Source organism: Chelmon rostratus, chromosome 9 (genome assembly GCF_017976325.1).
Source record: "Chelmon rostratus isolate fCheRos1 chromosome 9, fCheRos1.pri, whole genome shotgun sequence".
NCBI lineage: Eukaryota > Metazoa > Chordata > Actinopteri > Chaetodontiformes > Chaetodontidae > Chelmon > Chelmon rostratus.
In genome coordinates, this window is record NC_055666.1 from 19,840,928 (window position 1) to 19,852,739 (window position 11,812).

At 41.5% G+C, this 11,812-nt stretch overlaps 3 protein-coding genes across 4 annotated transcripts; 2 read left to right on the forward strand and 1 right to left on the reverse strand.

Moving 5' to 3' along the window:
• The first annotated feature begins 170 nt into the window (after positions 1-170).
• timm8a (translocase of inner mitochondrial membrane 8 homolog A (yeast)) lies at positions 171-2,261 on the forward strand. Its single transcript, XM_041943742.1, has 2 exons — positions 171-373; positions 1,170-2,261. Exons 1-2 carry the CDS (start codon positions 263-265, stop codon positions 1,329-1,331), a joined length of 273 nt encoding a protein of 90 aa, XP_041799676.1. The 5' UTR covers positions 171-262; the 3' UTR covers positions 1,332-2,261.
• On the reverse strand, positions 1,842-6,783 carry zgc:101583 (uncharacterized protein LOC494104 homolog). 2 transcript variants are annotated; one of them, XM_041943740.1, is made up of 6 exons: positions 6,730-6,783; positions 6,305-6,437; positions 5,053-5,109; positions 4,691-4,781; positions 3,299-3,459; positions 1,842-3,181 (listed from the first exon to the last, which is right to left on the reverse strand). In XM_041943740.1, the coding sequence occupies exons 2-6, from the start codon at positions 6,435-6,437 to the stop codon at positions 2,547-2,549; spliced, it is 1,077 nt and encodes a 358-aa protein (XP_041799674.1). In that variant the 5' UTR covers positions 6,730-6,783; the 3' UTR covers positions 1,842-2,546. The 2 variants fall into 2 exon arrangements, with proteins under 2 accessions (XP_041799674.1, XP_041799673.1); XM_041943739.1 differs by lacking the exon at positions 6,730-6,783 and having other exon boundaries at positions 6,305-6,704.
• Positions 6,784-8,589: 1,806 nt separating this feature from the next.
• Positions 8,590-11,277, forward strand: mars2 (methionyl-tRNA synthetase 2, mitochondrial). Its single transcript, XM_041944515.1, has 3 exons — positions 8,590-9,136; positions 9,369-9,703; positions 9,988-11,277. Exons 1-3 carry the CDS (start codon positions 8,857-8,859, stop codon positions 11,164-11,166), a joined length of 1,794 nt encoding a protein of 597 aa, XP_041800449.1. The 5' UTR covers positions 8,590-8,856; the 3' UTR covers positions 11,167-11,277.
• The last annotated feature ends 535 nt before the right edge of the window (positions 11,278-11,812 follow it).

Below are 11,812 nucleotides of genomic sequence, written 5' to 3' on the forward strand. Positions count from 1 at the left end.
CTGTTTTTAATGTAAAATGTTTTTGCATCAGATGGCATCAGCTGTATTTGTTCAACTAAATTGCATCTCATTAACTCACTGTGGCTGTTACGAAAAATGACATGTGCCTGATGACGAAGGCCGTCAGAAGAGCGCGCTCTGTGATTGGTTGAACTACTTCCTGGTTCCTGTCGTGCATACATACACGTGAAGGTCAGCAATAGAGCCATAAGGCTTTCAGAATTACAATAATATTGCTCGTACGACCTAATTTTAGCAAAACATGGAAGGCCAGGGAGCGACAGCCGACCCCCAGCTTCAGCAGTTCATCGAAATCGAGTCTCAAAAGCAAAGATTTCAGCAGCTGGTGCATCAAATGACTGAGGTTTGCTGGGTAAGAGAAGCTTTAAGCTAGCAGTGCAGCTCTACAGTTTGCAGTTATTTGTGCATGTAGCTGGCAGATAGCTTGCCTTAGACTAGCTAGAAAGTTGCATATACGTATTTTATTTCCTGTGGTTTAATAACGATGTCATGATGTAAACATAAGGCCGTTTTAGCCTCATGTGTGTCCCCAGAACTCCGTGTGCGACTCTGGGACTCGGCCATACAACGGTAGTTAACGTTCCCGGTGCAAACCTCCTGAGGCAAGGTTATCCGACGCTATTTTCACCTGTTATTCAGCAGCAGGTTGCATCTCAGTGGTTCTAGAGATGTCCACTGGCCGCCCGGAACAATTAAATGTCGGCGAAACACGCGTTTAAATGTAATATTTCCCTGGATTGGGATGACCACTACGTCGGCCTGCTGCGGGTCGTTAGCGCAGAGGACAAGCAAGGGTTGAGCGGAGCGTCAGTGCGTCGAAATGTTGGATCAAAACGTTGGTTTCGTCCATGGTAACATTTTATCATACTGGACTGAAAGTAGACATCTGTGAGATCACAAAATACCGACGAGGAGGTAGGCCACTGCTGTAAAACGGGTTTAAAATAGACTTTTAACCTCCTCCTCCTCCAATGTTTGCAGTTGAAACTTTTACGTGACGTAATGACGAAATAACGGACGGAAAGCTGATGTCACAGCTGGGGCAATTAATTACGATTTTAACGAACGAGCTCTTGTGCTGTGTGTGATGTACTACTTGTAATACCTTGCACCATCCCTCGCCTGAATTGTTCTGTCTCTGTCTCCAGGAGAAATGTATGGATAAACCCGGGCCGAAGCTGGACTCAAGGACAGAAATGTGCTTCGTTAACTGTGTGGAGCGATTTATTGACACCAGCCAGTTCATCCTGAACAGACTGGAACAGACTCAGAGGAGCAGGGGCTCATTCTCTGAGACCATGTCAGACTAAAAACTGTCTCTGGAAGGACTGACAAGACACATGCACGCAGCCCCTGCTCTGACATGAGGCCGCTTGGTCCTGGCAGCTGACTGTATGTTGCTGAACTGTCCCTTGAACTGGAAAAAGGAACAATGTTAAGTGTTAATTTTGATACAAGTGCCTAAGATTAACACCATGTATGGATTCATGCAGACGTCTGGGGTTTCATTTGTCCTTCATTGATCAGGATATGAGTGTTTGCAAGTCAGTTCACCAGTCAGGCTGTGAAACTGAGCTTGAATGTGTTAACATCCAATGCTGTAACAAGGGGGTTGAGTGTTGGAGACTGCTGAAAGATGGATGCATCTGGGATATTCAGCTTGCCACCTGTTTTTGACAGCCACAAGGCCATCAGCACAGACTCGGCTATAATTTAAGAGAACTAACGATGTCTTGACCGGAGAGGCATGAGGTTCTGGTCTGTACATATGCAATAAACAAAATGCCAAATAACTGTCTGTCTTTTGGAAAATTGTAGTCAAGTAATGTTGGGAGTTAGATTTTAATTAGCATTATCAAACTCACAAAAAGTAACAGTTACACCAGAGGTATGTTACAGGTTGGCACATGTTGGGAATTAATTTATACAGGAAATGAACATTCTTTGGTACAGTTTGTATATAATACTGAGGTATTACAGTAAGAGGAATTATTCACTTGTTCTTCAACAACAGATGCTTGAAATGCATTCAGGCTGCAAATCAATTTATCTACCTTTGTATTGGTTGTAAAATCAAACCTTTCATACAATATAAGCTTAAGGTTAAAAGTGCAAAACTAATGACTGAATAAGGTTATTTTCAGCAACAGAAGGCACAATCATGCTTATGCAGGCTAATATTCAACCTTCAATACTTTTTTACTACTGTAAAAAAATGTACACAGCAGTGCAACTGCCATTCACATTTCTATAAATGATAATACAGATAATAATTCTGTCCTATGTTTGTTCAACCAAAACAAAAACATATGGATGTGAAATTGTGTATATCCAAGAATGTACATTTAAATGAAATCCAGTGTATTGATAGGAACTTTACACTCAATTTAGGCACCTTTGCTTTTCCAGTGCATTCTGCATTATGACTGACTCAAAACTCAGATTTAGTAAACTTCCTTGACACACTGTAAAGCTGTGATGTGCAGTAAAGCCTCAGAATTGCAATAAGCAATTTTTCAAAGTACTTAAGGAGCTCTCTGGTGCGTACCCCACCCCCCCTTTGAGCCTCCTTCTCTGGGCAGCTTCATCTCATCCTCTGCTTGCATGTCATGGCTGGGAAGAGCCACATAAGGCTGGTGCCCCCATGGAAAGCCCTGAGGACCTTTCCTCAGGAAGAGTGGGAGGGAATCCCTGCTAAATAAAATGTCCTTAAAGGCATGGAGAAGGAAGATTCCCAAAATGATGGTGAGGAACCCGCTAATAGTTCCCACTACTCCGTCAGTGGTCATACGCAACCATTCCTTGAAGAGGATGGCTGAGCAGGCCATGACAGAGGTGGTGAAGAAGACGTAGTAGATGGGAGTGACCATGGAAGTGTTAAAAATGTCGAGGGCTTTGTTCAGGTAGCTGATCTGAACGCTAACACAGATTACCAGGCAGATGACTAACGACCAGAACAGGGGTTCCTTCAGCACTGCTGTCCCAGCGAACAGCTCCTTAATGCCAATGCCCAGGCCCTTGACACAAGACACAGAGAGGGAGCCAATCACAGAGCAGATCAGGATGTAGACCAGCACATTCTTCTGCCCAAACCGCGGAGCCACAGCAAAGATAAGAACCAGGCTGCTTCCCACAACGCACACAGCAAACACAATGAAACCTAGTGGGGGCATTCAAGAATGAGTTAGTACCCTGAAAGAAATCATCCAACCCTTATCTGGGATTCAGTTTCCATAGTGTGGTTAATCACATCACCCTGATTAAGGGCTGGTCCTACCTGGGTCTTTGAGCTTCTCAGCCATGGCACTGAGAGAAGCAACCTCCTCTTCCTGAGGGGCATGGATCACCATCACTGTGGAGCCCAGGACGCACAGCAAACAACCAATCTTCCCATGCACATTGAGCCTCTCATTCAGAAAGTAAGAAGAGAGCACGGCACTGGAAGGAAAAACAAAGGATGTAGATAGAAAGAGTTAGCACCTTTACTATACACATACAAAAATCAATAATGTGATAGTCTGCCTCTCTGTACTTTCCAAAAACCTGTGACGAGAGGTTCCAAGTAGACGTTGATTTGATTAAAGGAGGTCAAAAACCAAAAAGACCCCCTCCACAAAGGAGTCCCATGGTAAATTTGACTGGTCACAAGATGATTTCAACACATAATAAATTATTTGTTTGGCCACTTGGGGGCAGAAGAAAAAAGTTGGGAACACACCACTGACATGTCATCAAATTATAAGTCCATGTGGTGAACTCGTTAGCAAACAGTTATTTATTTACACATCCAGCCGTTACTGAGCAACATTATCATTAATTTGGATTAGTGTTACTGGCCGCCTGGTGAATCCAAGTCCTATATTCAGACTCTTTAAGTTTTGTTTTTGGTCTCTAGCAACTCCTAAGGTAAACTCTTTAGCTGCAAAATGCTCCACAATGTTCACCAGCTAGCTGCTAACTATGCCAGTCAGCAGTTTGGTACTGAGCAGGTAGTGTACAGTGAGTTTTCAGTGCTTTTTGCTGAAAACAGCAGAGTGCTGCAGCTGAAAAAGACTGCATGAGAGCAGTGAAAGTGATCCAAAACAGCAAAGTAGTGAGGCAGACAGCTAGACAACAAACTCAAATTCACTATAAATGATTCAGGTGACAATTCTCTGTCGGTTCATCACAAAGAGCAACTCCTCTCACATTGTTACTTTTTTATGTTGCCATTTGATAAATAGTTGCAAAAGTCATGTCTTAGAAAACAAATGCTTTCATTACATAACATCTAATTATTTTTAGCTGAATTTCCTTTACGTTTTTTTCTTGTAAGAAACTGAAAACATTTGCATGTTTCAGGTTTTAAAAAAAATCCCTCAAAAAAATTTGAGAGGGAAAAACTTTTGTTGAGCCTCTCACAACGCTTGTTCATAGTAAGACCCTAACCTGTGTTAAGGGGTCTTGTTATACAGACAATAGCTGTTAGTGGGAGCAACTCATTGTTGGTTTTGGTCTTTTCTTGGGATTTACCAACAATAAGAAAAAAATAGCGACCTTCACCAGACTTATCTTTTAGTACTGAGATGGAGTATTTGTGTCACACTTAGCAAATGTCTGATAAGTCATGATAACATCAGTGATCTAAAAAAAAATGGCCAAATAAAACTTAAAAGTTAAAGACAACTACCTCACAAGTACACTCAACGCTCCAAGAGGAGTCACCAGTGTGGCTGGCGCAAACGCATATGCAGCGAAGTTGGCGGCCTCTCCAGCTCCCACTAGAATATAAATATGAATTGCAGTTGGTTAGAAGGTGACATATTATTCTCTTCCCACATGTGCAAATGTGCTCTTTGGAGGAATGTGCACTTCAAAGATGTGGTGTGGGTGAAGCATCTACTGCAACGTCACCAGCCAAAAATACCAAACCCACAACAGCCTCATTCCTTCCTTGAAAAACAAAGACCACAATGTTTCTAGAGCATGGCTGGAAAGTAGTGCAACCAAGTGAAAACAAACAATTATTAAGTCTGTAAATCATTCACTTACTGGAAATTAGTCCTGCCCACCACAGCCATTCCTTCAGGTAAGCATAGCCACCTTGACCTGTGATATTCACAAAAGACAAACTAGAGTCAATATCATAAATTTCTCAGTAACAGTTAAAGATCACCAGGTACTACACATCACTGACAGTTACAGTATAGTGATTTTGCAAATAAAACACATATGATGCATTTTTGTATCCAATATTTTTAATTCAGCAACTTTGATATAATACCTAATGATAAAGCCCCAATGATTAGTCAATTAATCAATGAGTCAACTGATGGAGTATTAATCAGCCACTATTTGTACCGCTACCATCAGGAAAGCAGCACAGGAACATCCGCACCACCACTAACAGACTGAGGGACAGCTTCTTCCCCAGAGCTGTTACAGCTATCACCCCCAGCAGCCCCTCACTGCAGCGAGAGACTGTGAGAACTGTGAACCACTGCACACCGCACTTTTACACCTCCACCTCCACCTCCACCTGCACCTTCTGTGTACTTAACTTTTAAGTACACACACACACTTAACTAAATTATATACATTTTAGTATATTGGCACATTTCATTTTCATTGGCATATTTTATTGTCCACTGGTATATTTTATTCTGTCGGTACATTTCACTGTGTATATTTTATTCTGCTTGTATATTTTATTGTGTTTGCACATTTCACTTCCATATTTTATTGTTTATTGTTTAGTATATTTTATTGCCTTAGTATATTTTCATTCTGTTATATTTTTAATTGCTTTACGAATATTTCTATTGCATGTTGGTTTATTTTATTTTATTGTAGTTATCTTAATTTTATTCTTTCTAGTCTTCTTATCTTTCTTACTATCTGTTCCTAACATGGGGGTTGCAATGAAAATTTAATTGACATGCTCAATGACAATAAAGACTCTTGAATCTTGAATCTATTTTGATAATCAACTCACTGTTTGAGTCACTTTACAAGGTAAACATTATCTAGCTCCTCACATTATGTAGCTTCTCAAAATCCATTACATATGTATTCATTAAATGCTTCTCTCCAGAGAGTGATATTTACAGCTTCATTTCCTGTCAGAAAGAGCTGTCTGACTGCTGGTAAAAAAAAGATACTCTAAATATAGCGTACTTATCGTTGAGAGAACGTAGCGTTATGATACTGTTAGTTAGTTACTCGTTACTTCATTGAAGGTCGCTCACCACTGGCCTTTTAAAGTTGACAAACTTTAGCTTAATTTTAATAAACCGCACGGTACCTGCTCGCATTGAACCCTTGCTGGCCAATCGCAGCAGGCCTTTCTTCTTCAAGATGAAACTTCCGCCGATAAAAGCACTGGAGCTCACCGCCAGAGAGAGACCGATGTAGAAGTCCAAACGGTTCACTTCCATCTGGAACAACAGAGAACACAAAATGCGGTTCTTCCGAATGCTGAAATAACTGAACTTCAACGAGAGGCGAAGCTTCCAGGAACTTTTCAGGAGTAGCGCAACAGGCATCCCATGTTTAAAATCACATGATAGGCCGACTCTCTCTACTGCGACGAGCCTTTAGCAGGCTTTTTAAACAGCTACAGATGCCAATAAAAGTTCAGCTAACGACTTGTGTAACTTAGCTTAGATTTAGTTACGTTTAATACACAATTTAACTGCCGCTTGAGGTTATAGTTTGTAAAATATTTACCTCCGCTGTCACGCCAACCCCATTCGTCGTTCGTTCGCCTGACGTCAGGGAGTGGAGCAGCTGATTGGCTGGCTGTCACCCTGTTACTTCCTGGTAATTGCCAGAGAAACGATAGAGAAAGCGGAAGTGATTTTCTTCAGCCAGTGACTTTATGATTATACTATAATTTGAGGAGTAGTTTAAGATAATGCATTACATTTCATATTTTCATGATTTATGCAGAACTATTAATGATTTAGTGCCAGTGATGGAAGAAGTATTCATTTCCTTTACTTTAGTAAAAGTAGTAATATCACACTGTGAAAATATTCCACTACAAGTAAAAGTCCTGCATTCAAAATCTTACTCAAGTAAAAGTTTGTGATTATTACCAGGAAAATGTACTTAAAGAATAAAAAGTGAAAGTACTCTAATACATAATGTTTTTTGATTAATATTGCTGGTGCATTAATGTGCATGCTGCATTTTTTGCTGTTGTTTAAAGTTGTGCGAATGTTAGCTACTTAATTAACTGTTGTACTTTTGTACAGCAATATGTTGCCATCCCGTGAGAACTACTGTATGTATCTCTAGTCAACTTTCAATGAGTTCAGAAAAACAACCCTGTTTTCAGCTTTGTGATAATGCATTTGCCAGATAATCCAAGTTTTTAGTAATTTATTTATCTCAAGAAGTAGGAGAATTTTATATTTCATATCCCATAAAAGAACACTAAATACTCAGTTTATCAGAAATATTCATATGAGAAATTACCAAATTTGGAGATACATGGTTTTCACTGGGCAGGAATCAAAAATTGTAATCTGAAAAGTGACTAGTGACTTAAACTGCCACAATGTAGTGAGAAAATAGTTACATTTGACTAGAGTTTGATAAAATTACAAGTACTATTCTCTCCTCAGAGAGGCTGATTAAATGTATTGGAATTCAGAATATATTGCACTAATTCATATATTAAATTACCATGAATAATGCATCAGTTCCATGATTGGAGCACATCATGCAAGTCATGCTTGCATGATTACAACAATCAACACATTTTGTATAAAAACAAAACCATGTCTTTAAATAACTGGAGTAGCAGTGCAATAACTTTGACATAGATCTTATGAATGATTGTGGTAATATTTATGCATGCTGCATGAAAAGTTCTCTGAGTTAAAAGAAATTACCATCAACAAGAAAGCATATGAATGGGTCTGAAAATATATTACACTGAATCTATGCTGCAGGCTTTCTTGCAGTATGGCTCAATGTACATGACTCCCTGGACTTTGTATTGAAAGAACATATATCTGTGACTGAAGCTGTAACAATCTGCATATAACAAAGACCATTACAGTCTACAGTAATGTCGATCACCCTAAGCAGGCTACAGATTCCTGGTAGAAATTGATGTGAATTTTGGTATGCACCCCTCAACAGTCTCTGTAACAGAAACTCTTTCTGGAAGATATTGTGATGCACATTTGATTTTTTGGTCAGTTCTTTGTTACATTTAATTACAATGAATTTACTGCGTTTTTATAGTGCTCCTGCCTTGTCATAACATTATATCTTAATGCTGTATACCATTGCCCTGCACTAAAACCAATGCTTCCTTCATATAACTATGCATTAACATTTCCCGTTAACATTTTTCTGCTCGACTGGTTTAAAACGTCATGTTTTAAAACTACAGTTTTAAAGTCTGAAAAGTCATTAAAACTGATAACTAAGGCAGAGCGATGCGGAGACAGTCCTCACAATTTGATTGGTGGTTGGTGTTCGTCGCACAGCATGTGGCGTTCTGATTGGACGAGTGATTGTCGTCGATAGAAACCGGAAGAAGTGCTAACCTTGACAACCGGGTAAAACACATGCGTTTCTGGCTCTAGGAAAAAAGCTTAACAGTCAATGATTTCTGCCAGTTTCATCGAAACATTTACCAGAACTTCTCGACCACCTTCCGGTAATTTCTCCGATAGTGGTTGCCTTTTTCCGTTTATATGCTGTTCTGCGAAAGCTATCCTATAGCTAAATTAATTGCTAGCAGTTACCGTTCGTGACTGTACCAAATCATTACTGCAGTCCCTTGACCGAATATCCTTTGCTGGGATTCATGTGCCCGTCGCCTGCTATCCAGTCATGAGGACCCCCTTTCTGTTCGTCACCAGAGGCTGTAAGGCTGTTCACAGACTACAGCAAAGCCTTGCACCAGTTTCAGCTCTATCCAGACATCAGAGAGTCGTAGTGTTGACATACACGAGCAGACATTTTTGCAAAGACGACAGGAGTTTCTACATAACCACTCCCATCTTCTATGTGAATGCTTCTCCTCATTTAGGACACTTGTATTCAGCTGTGATAGCTGACTGCTTTCACAGGTATAAGCTCCTTCAGGGCTTCAGCTCAAGGTTTGCAACAGGTAAATCCTCCGTTGAATATAATGCTATTGATGGTATTGCTTGCATGTGATGCCCACAGACTTGGAGCTTATGTCACAGCATAAATTTCTACATTACAGTCACATTAAGGCTTATTTTAGAAATCTGTGCACTGAAAATATATGATAAATATATTGTGTATGTGTGTAAATGTGACTTTCCTAATAGAACTGAAAAGAGTAGTTTATTCATACGCCCTATAATGTGTTCCAGGCACAGACGAGCATGGTTTGAAAATCCAACAAGCTGCTGAAGCCGCAGGAAAAGATCCCCTGACCTTCTGCACTGATGTGTCTGAGAGATTCAAGCATCTCTTCAACAGCTGCAACGTATCGTATACAGACTACATACGAACCACCGAGCAGAGACACTGTGAGGCAGTGAAGCATCTCTGGTCAGTGCTCTGGAACAAAGGGCTCATTTACAAGGGGAGTTATGAAGGCTGGTACTCCACCCAAGATGAAAGCTTCCTCACGCCGTCGCAGGTGGGCGATGCTTTGGACTCATCAGGGAAGGAAATCAAGGTATCGCTGGAGAGTGGCCACAAGGTAAATAGAGCAGAATTGGCATCATAGCATCAGTGTGATTTTACTGGAGATGAATGGGTGCAAACTTTAAAGGGACACGCCATTGAATGTACACATTAAAGTCAGTTTACTTGTCATGGATTGTACTATGGGACAGTGAAAACGGCTGTATAATGTCATCTGTAGCATCTCAAAAGCATGCAAAAATGAAGTATTCTGTAAAGCAGAAATCAAATCACACCTCCATCGCGTGTGCAGTTTTACTCCATCAACAAACCTTCAATCTTCTCTCCACTGCTTTGCAGGTGGAGTGGATGAAAGAGGAGAACTACATGTTCCGTCTGTCTGCATTTCGGTGTCAGTTGCTTGACTGGCTCAGAGGAAATCCCCGGGCTGTACAGCCTGAGCGTTTCTACCAGGCTGTCCTCCAGTGGCTGCAGGAGGACCTTCCTGACCTCTCAGTCTCTCGCCAGAGAAGCCGTCTTCAGTGGGGCATCCCAGTCCCGGGTGATGCCGAACAAACCATCTACGTGTGGCTCGATGCTCTGGTGAACTACCTCACAGTCGCTGGCTATCCAGATAAACACGACCAATGGTGGAACGTGGCCCACCATATTATTGGAAAGGACATCTTAAAATTTCATGCCATCTACTGGCCGTCTTTCCTTCTTGGGGCTGGAATGCCGCTGCCACAGACAATCCATGTACACTCTCACTGGACAGTCGGAGGAAAGAAGATGTCTAAAAGTTTGGGTAATGTGGTGGATCCCCTTGAACGCTCAAAGATGTACACAACTGATGGTATGAGGTATTTTCTTCTGCGTCAAGGTGTCCCAGACTCAGACTGCGATTACACAGACAACAAAGTAATCAAGCTGCTCAACGCAGAACTCGCGGACTCTCTGGGTGGTCTGCTTAACCGCTGCACAGCTCCAGCTCTTAACCCAGCTCAGGTCTACCCCTCTTTCTGTCCCCAGTCCTTCCCAAGTGAACAGGGAGGCAGGGCTGTTGTTGAGGACTACCACATGTTGGATGCTGTGAAACATCTCCCTGCTGTGGTGGAGCAGCACTTTGAGAGCATGCATGTATACAAAGCGCTGGAGGCCATCAGTGCCTGTGTGAGGCAGACCAACGGGTTTGTTCAGCGCCATGCACCTTGGAAGCTGGATAGGAGGGATTGTAAAGACCAGCGCTGGCTAGACACTATCATCCATGTCTCCCTTGAATGCCTGAGGGTTTATGGCACGCTCCTCCAGCCAGTAGTGCCAGAGATTTCTAACAAGCTGCTGTCCAGACTCGGAGTGCAACCAGGCGAGAGGAGCTGGGCAGATGTGAACTTCCTGCCAAGGTATCTGGGATTGAACTGCCCCTTTGAAGGGAGAGTGCTAGGATCGGACTCTGGAGTGCTTTTTAGTCGCTTGGAGAGTCAAAATGTTGATAAACAAAAACCAGAGAGAACAAAAAAGGCAGCCAAATTGAAATGAGGAATTGTTTCATCTTCCCTGTGTGCTTATTCAGTCAATAAAGAAGTAACAAAGTCTGTGCTTCATTAATATCTTTCTCATTCTATTAGTTCTGCTGTCAACTGTCAAGGAGAGACAAATTTTATCTTGATCTAATTAGTGAGTTAAAGTCTGACGACATCACATAAGAAGCCTGTTTTTCCAGCAGACGTTTTGGCTCGTCATAGCAGGAAAAGCCCAGACAGAGTGAATGCTGTTAACGATGGCTCTCCTCTGTTCAGGTATTTCAGTAAGCGATCATGCACAGTAGTACCCAGACCCTGAAACTCATCTAACTGGAATGGAGCCCTTAATATTCTCATCCACACCTGTGGTTGTCCTCCTGTGGCACGTCAAGCTGTCTGCTGTGAAAAAGGATTAGTCCCAGCTTGGTGTCACCCAACATCAACCTGAGCAGAAATCAAATTAGGAAGAATAAGTGAAAACACCTGTGTGGGTCAACAGGTTATTAATATTGTTTTCCACTGACATACATGAGAAAAAATCCTCAAAGTCAATAAAATGGATTTGTTGCTGGCTCACTGGGACACTTTAAATGGATTGTGCATCATGGCTGTGCCTACTGCTACTGTTATCACTATTAGTCACATTTCTATTATCATAGCTG

What these genes read in the sequence shown, in the direction of transcription:
- zgc:101583 (XM_041943739.1), bottom strand. Translation starts at nt 6,545, where the DNA reads ATGCCTGTTGCGCTACTCCTGAAAAGTTCCTGGAAGCTTCGCCTCTCG. An exon ending in CAAGGGTTCAATGCGAGCAG is followed by an intron (nt 5,110 to 6,304) that starts GTACCGTGCGGT and finishes TGAATATCACAG; the next exon opens with GTCAAGGTGGCTATGCTTAC. An exon ending in TGAGAAGCTCAAAGACCCAG is followed by an intron (nt 3,182 to 3,298) that starts GTAGGACCAGCC and finishes TGCCCCCACTAG; the next exon opens with GTTTCATTGTGTTTGCTGTG.
- timm8a (XM_041943742.1), top strand. Translation starts at nt 263, where the DNA reads ATGGAAGGCCAGGGAGCGACAGCCGACCCCCAGCTTCAGCAGTTCATC. An exon ending in AAATGACTGAGGTTTGCTGG is followed by an intron (nt 374 to 1,169) that starts GTAAGAGAAGCT and finishes CTCTGTCTCCAG; the next exon opens with GAGAAATGTATGGATAAACC.
- mars2 (XM_041944515.1), top strand. Translation starts at nt 8,857, where the DNA reads ATGAGGACCCCCTTTCTGTTCGTCACCAGAGGCTGTAAGGCTGTTCAC. An exon ending in CAGCTCAAGGTTTGCAACAG is followed by an intron (nt 9,137 to 9,368) that starts GTAAATCCTCCG and finishes AATGTGTTCCAG; the next exon opens with GCACAGACGAGCATGGTTTG. An exon ending in CGCTGGAGAGTGGCCACAAG is followed by an intron (nt 9,704 to 9,987) that starts GTAAATAGAGCA and finishes ACTGCTTTGCAG; the next exon opens with GTGGAGTGGATGAAAGAGGA.